This window comes from Mus pahari, chromosome 10, assembly GCF_900095145.1.
Source record: "Mus pahari chromosome 10, PAHARI_EIJ_v1.1, whole genome shotgun sequence".
Lineage (NCBI taxonomy): Eukaryota > Metazoa > Chordata > Mammalia > Rodentia > Muridae > Mus > Mus pahari.
This window is the reverse complement of record NC_034599.1, coordinates 110,915,994-110,921,775: the sequence shown is the minus strand read 5'-3', so window position 1 is coordinate 110,921,775 and position 5,782 is coordinate 110,915,994. Positions and strand designations below refer to the sequence as shown.

At 40.1% G+C, this 5,782-nt stretch overlaps 1 protein-coding gene across 1 annotated transcript in view; it reads left to right on the top strand.

The window, feature by feature from the left end:
- The window catches only part of Zcwpw2 (zinc finger CW-type and PWWP domain containing 2), an 86,390-nt gene that overhangs the window by 30,514 nt on the left and 50,094 nt on the right, over positions 1-5,782 (top strand). Inside the window, exon 3 of the mRNA XM_021207841.2 lies at positions 432-591. Within this exon, the coding sequence (XP_021063500.1) occupies positions 432-591 (160 nt within the window). The remainder of the gene's footprint in view (positions 1-431; positions 592-5,782) is intronic.

Genomic DNA, 5,782 nt, shown 5'->3' with positions numbered 1-5,782 from the left:
TACACACACACACACACACACACACACACACACACACACACACACACACACACACACAGCTTTCTCTCACTTTGGCAGAAGCCATGTAAGTGACTAATATTTTGGTAATTAATCATTTTTCTTGACTAGAGTTAACTCTGCAGAGAATTCAATATATCTTTCCCCTCTTTGCCTGTCAGTGTTGTTTCTTATGGATTCTGGCTATCGTTTCTTTTAGATTTTTTTCATCTTGCCTATGACACTATCAAAACATTTTATTGTTACAAAGATAAAGTTTTTCTTGCTTATTATCTTTGAAAGGTGTAAGTAGGAATAAATTTATGTTTTCAGAAATCATTAAAATTCAAAGAAATAAGTTCAATATTTGATTGTGATAGATGTGTCAATAGCTTCATTTTTAACAGAAAATTTATTTTAACTTTATTTTTAAGTTGGCCAGGAATACTTTGTCCTGATCCTTTCAAAGGGAAATATGTAACCTATGACCAGGATGGAAATGTTGAGAAGTATTACATAGAATTTCTGGGTGAGCCTCACTCGACAGCATGGATGAGTGCAACGTTTGTTGGACATTTTAGTCTCGCGTTAAAGGTAGGTGAAGTACCATCGAAACTTTATGCTTTCCCTAGTTTCTTTTATTTACTGTCAATTTTTATCTCAGATTTTAAAACATTTGTATTTATATAAAAATCATGCATAGTATGCGTTTAAATTGAAACATGATTATTTTCAAAGAAATTGTGGATATGAAATAGTAGAGTTTAACAGCTTTCCTCTTCCAATGGCAACGTAGTACAAATCAGCTAAAGAATGAACCTTTGAAATGGTTTTAAGATTGTCAGTTTTTACATTCTCCTGAGACTGTACAATTCAGCATCTATCACAGGAAATTCATTATAGAGCACACCAAGCTTTTCAAATTTCGAACAGAGCATTTCATTACACAAACTCCTTTCCTGTCTTTTCACTCTTTTAAGTCACACATTACAACTAATTAGTTATTGGATTCTCAGGCTGGGGACATGGAAGGCAAGCTGGGCCTGTACCCAAGGAGCCGCCATGGTGAGCACAGGCTGCCTGTGCTGAAAGCTACCCTGAGCCTTTTGCCTGCACACCATGCCGTCATTAAAGCCTGTGACAAACACAGTAACATCGTAGACACTGATGCCTTCCACTCAGTTTTGATATACTTTATTTTTTTAATAGTTAGAGGATATATTCATGTGCATATCTCATATATATATATATATATATATATATATATATATATATATATATATATATTATACACACACACACACACACACAAAACATATAATTCAACCACACTGGTAATTTGAGATTGTTTAAAATGGGTTTACTTTATTTTTGGCATATATAGCTTTTTTTTAAATTTAGTTCAAAAGCTGTTAAAATGAGTCACTGTGGCAGACCATCACTTCATATTAGCTAACCCGACCACCTCACAATGAAGGCCCTTTCTGCTTCCCTTCTCTGTGTGTTCCTAGACAGGTCTGGTGGTAAACCACAGACAAAAGTGTGGACTGTTTCTTTTTTGTCCTCTTCTTCCCCCTGAGGAGTAGGGAAACCTAGCTGCTCATGAAGCTGGGAAAGATTAAGGTGTTTCTAAAAAAATTATATGTAGTTGTATATATATTAAAATTGTATTTAATTATAAGCACAAAAGTCAAAATGTATTATTAGTCATCTGAATACATATTATCATGATTATTTTACCATCAATCCCTGGGGCAAGAAAGAAGTCTGATAGAGAAGACAGCCAAACTTGGGAATCGAGAGACACATGTTCTTGTTTCTAACTTACTAAAGGCTTCAGCAGAAATTTTGCACAAATGACCAGGAATTCGGGGCTGATTTATGCAAACTGATGATGCAAAGATGAGAGTGAGGGGCAAGGCCGGGAAGGGTGTTGGCTTCCCTCCCCCTTTCCCAATTCCCCAGCTGGGGATCTGGGGGGACTTGTAGATACCCACAGACCCGAGGGACTCTGTCTTTGAACGTTGTTTGAGGCTCTACCTCTGCCCTTACTTCTATTTCTAGCCTGTTCTTGTACCTTTGCAACTGATAGAATTAGGACGCCGTCTGTGGGTCTCTCTACTCAGTCAAGTTCCTCAGATTGAGCTACTATGTGCCAGACTCTCCTCCTGTGCCCAGCTTCCCCCAACTCTCTGCTATCTAGAGTTAAGTTCACTAGGATGGGGAAGCTGAGGGATGACAAAAGCCTGTTGTTTCAGTTGCTCAGAAAATAATGTAAGGAGATAGATTTAGGCAAGGCTGACAGGCAAAGGAGAAAATTCTAGGTCCAAGTCATGCATATGAGGAATTGGTTGAACATGAGTAACTTCAAACTAGGAAACCCCCCTATCATCATCATGAGATGTGATTTTGAATCAGAATCTTGCTTTTCCGGTGTGCTGGGATATCCAGGACTTGCTGTGGTAGGAGAACTGGGTTCTGATGATACCGAGTAGCCTTGGTTTCTGTTGCTTAGGTTCTTAAGCTTGGCTTTTGCCATCTGGTTATCTTTGGTGTTAGTTGGTCTTGCTATCTCTGACTGGAGCGTGTTCCTCCTATGAGCCTGTGAGCCTGTGATCTTAGGTGTGTCAGCACTCCTGGGAGACTAGTTCTCTCCAGGCAGGATTTGGGTGTGGAGAGTTGTGTCACAGGGTTAGCTCCGGGACACTGATGGAAACTGGAAACATCCTGTCCCTGGGTGTTTCTTGGTTCCTCCGCCTGTGGGCTCCTGGTGGGTCGCTTTTTGGACAGTTATTGGAGCAAAAGTGGTAGTCTCACCTGTGAGCTTAGGAGTGACAGCACTCCTGGGAGACCAGCTGTCTTCAGGGAGGGTACCGAGGATTGTGGGACAGCCTTAGCTCTGGATCCTGTCTGAAATACAGAAAGCCAGAAGGATCCTGTCTGAAATACAGTCTTATATGCATTTATGAGAATATTAACTTTTTTGGTTTATATAATGAAAAGTATTTCTCCCTTATATTTCAGTCATGCTTGTCTGGTTTTAAGTTTTTAGAATAATTAGTTTTACCTGACTCACTTGTGTATGGGTCTGCTGACTTAATTTAATTGCTCAGCTCATAAAAATACTCAGTCTCTATCTCTACACAAAGGTGTTAGGTTTTCCTTGCCAATAATCATTGCACTTAGTGAAACATTGAGATATACTCTGAGAAGAGTTGGAGGCAATGTAGATTTAGCATCTCAAGATACAGGCACTCCATGGCACAGAGGCCCAAAAATCATTAGTTCTCTTGGAAATCTGGGCAGTAAAACTGTGACTTGGAGTCACTATCATCTCTATCTCCAAGTACTGGGAACGTCAGTTACTCCTAGTCTAGACTGCAGGTCTGTACTTTATACTAGTGCGTCCATGCATTCTTCATTATAAGTTGTAAAGACACCTAAAATCAACTCCTCCCATGTTAGAGAATACTTGCTTCTCTTAGGTGTTCAGGGAGAAGAGTCTGAGATGACAGACTAGGAGACATTAAAGATCTGTTTTTTACCTCGACACTAACCACAGTGGCAGATCTGTCCAGTGTAACTAGTTTTGAGCTCTTGTGTATAGTAAAGGACTGCAACTTTCAGGGAAAGCTTGGCCTATATGTAGTTAATTTTAGTCAACTTGAGGTTTTAGTATAGCAGCAGCTTCCAGACCCCCACCTATCTCTGTGCCAGGCAGCAGCAGTTACAGTTCCTAGAGAAACACAGCTCTCAAGATAAGCTGATCCAAAAGGCCCCGTCCTCTCAGCACTGGGGATGTCACTGGGATGTTTATTGGAGAGTTGCCTATGATCAAAACAAAGAAAGATGGTGGCCATTGAGTTGCCTGCTTCCCTTCTGTTTTGCAAGCTCCTTTCCCCTTAGCTGAAGTGGCTCTCAAAGAGATTGAGACACTTTCTTCTTCCCTTTTGATCACCCCCTTTTTTCTCTTTTTAGGGTCCTGACTTTAAAGAAACAAAACCAAAAACCAATAAGTAGGAGTTTAGAAGAACAAGAGAGATGGGACCAAAGAGCATCTAGAAAATAATGGCCCCAAACTCTGTAAATATGATGAAAGACATCCACATAACTATGCAGAAAACTCAACTATGATAAGCACACAGTGGCTAGGAGATAGTAAAACTTGTTTAGGGTGGAACTGGAATTTAGTGGCTTGTGATGTGGGTAATGAGAACTGAACCCAGGTTCTCTGGAAAAGCAACAAGTGTCCTTAATGCCTGAGACATTTCTCTAGATCCCATGATTCAAGGTTTTAAATATAATTTTCATGTTTTTCACAAAGGAAACTTCTAAAAAGATAAATACAGCAGTAGCCAGGGTAGTTGGCCTGGCAGTGGCATCTGTATCCTGTGCAGTGTGGCTTGCTGCTAGCTTGCTGGGATTGGTTTCCTCAGTGTTGATAGGGAACCTTTGCCAGAATTATTCATTATACCCAAATAGGATTTATCCCAGAATGCAAAGATGTATCCACATATGAGAATCAATCAGGGCAGTGTACAAAATTATCAGGGTGTAGGAAAAACAATTTCAATCAATGCAGAAAAAGCATTTGGCAAGGTTCCACACCCTTCATGATAAAAGCACTCACCAATTAAGGAGACTGCCTGCATATAGTAAAGTCATGTATGAAATTCTGTATGTAAGCATCATGTTCCCTGACAACAGGCTGAAGACTTTCTCTGCAAGGTCAGGAACAAGATGCAGGTGTCCTCTTCTGCTAGTTCTAGTTAACCTACTCTGCTATAGGAAAGAAAGCACGAACAGCAAAATTGCAAAGAAGCAAGGGAAATCATGTCTACTCACAGAGAGTATGAAATTCTTATGTATTCCTGAGGAACACACACAAATGCACACACACACAAGCATGCACACACATGTTAAAAATAACAAACATGAATTAAGCAAAGCTCAGGAAACACAGTCAACATCCAGATGTCAGTTGCATTGCTATACACTAGCTATAAACAACCTGTAAGGGAGATCATTATAACAGCATCAGAAGACAGTAGTCATGACTGTTGTTCATGCGCACTTTCCAGTTCTCTGCCTTTCATTTGTACCCTTTAAAGAATCATTTTAAAGACTTATTTAATACACATAATTTTAGATTATGCATATGTGTGTGTGCCTGTGTGTGGATATGTGCAAATGGTTCCAGTACACAAAAGGCCAGAGAGGGCATAGTATTCCCTGAAGTTGAAGTCATGGGAAGTTGTAAGCCACTTAGTGAGGATTCTGGGAACAAAACTCAAGTACTTGAAAGAGTAGCAAATGCTCTTAACGTCTAAGCCATCTCTCCAGCCCCTGGAATTGTTTAAAAGATCATTTTTTATTACTTTTATTTGTGGGGTATGTGTGTGTGAGAGTTCATAGAACCTTGAAAAGTGCATTGGATCCCTTGAGTGTGGGAACAAAACTCATTGTTCTTTCTTTCCTTGTGGTAGTGAGTTTCTTGAAATCTCTTCAGAAGTCAGCTCAGTGACTCATCGTTTTCTTCTGATTTCCCTGCCTGTAGACATAACTTGTTAGTCCATAGTAATGTGTCAAGTAAGAATTCTGTAAATGAGCAGAAACCACCAATGCTCCACCAATGATTGGGGCATTAAACATAGCTTGTTCTATGACTTGTTCTCTCACAAGTGTTCTGATTCTAATGAGAGAGGGGGGAGAGAGGGGGGAGAGGGAGAAGAGGGAGGAGAGGAAGAGGAGGAGGGGAAGGGGAGGGGGAGAGAAAGAGGGAGAG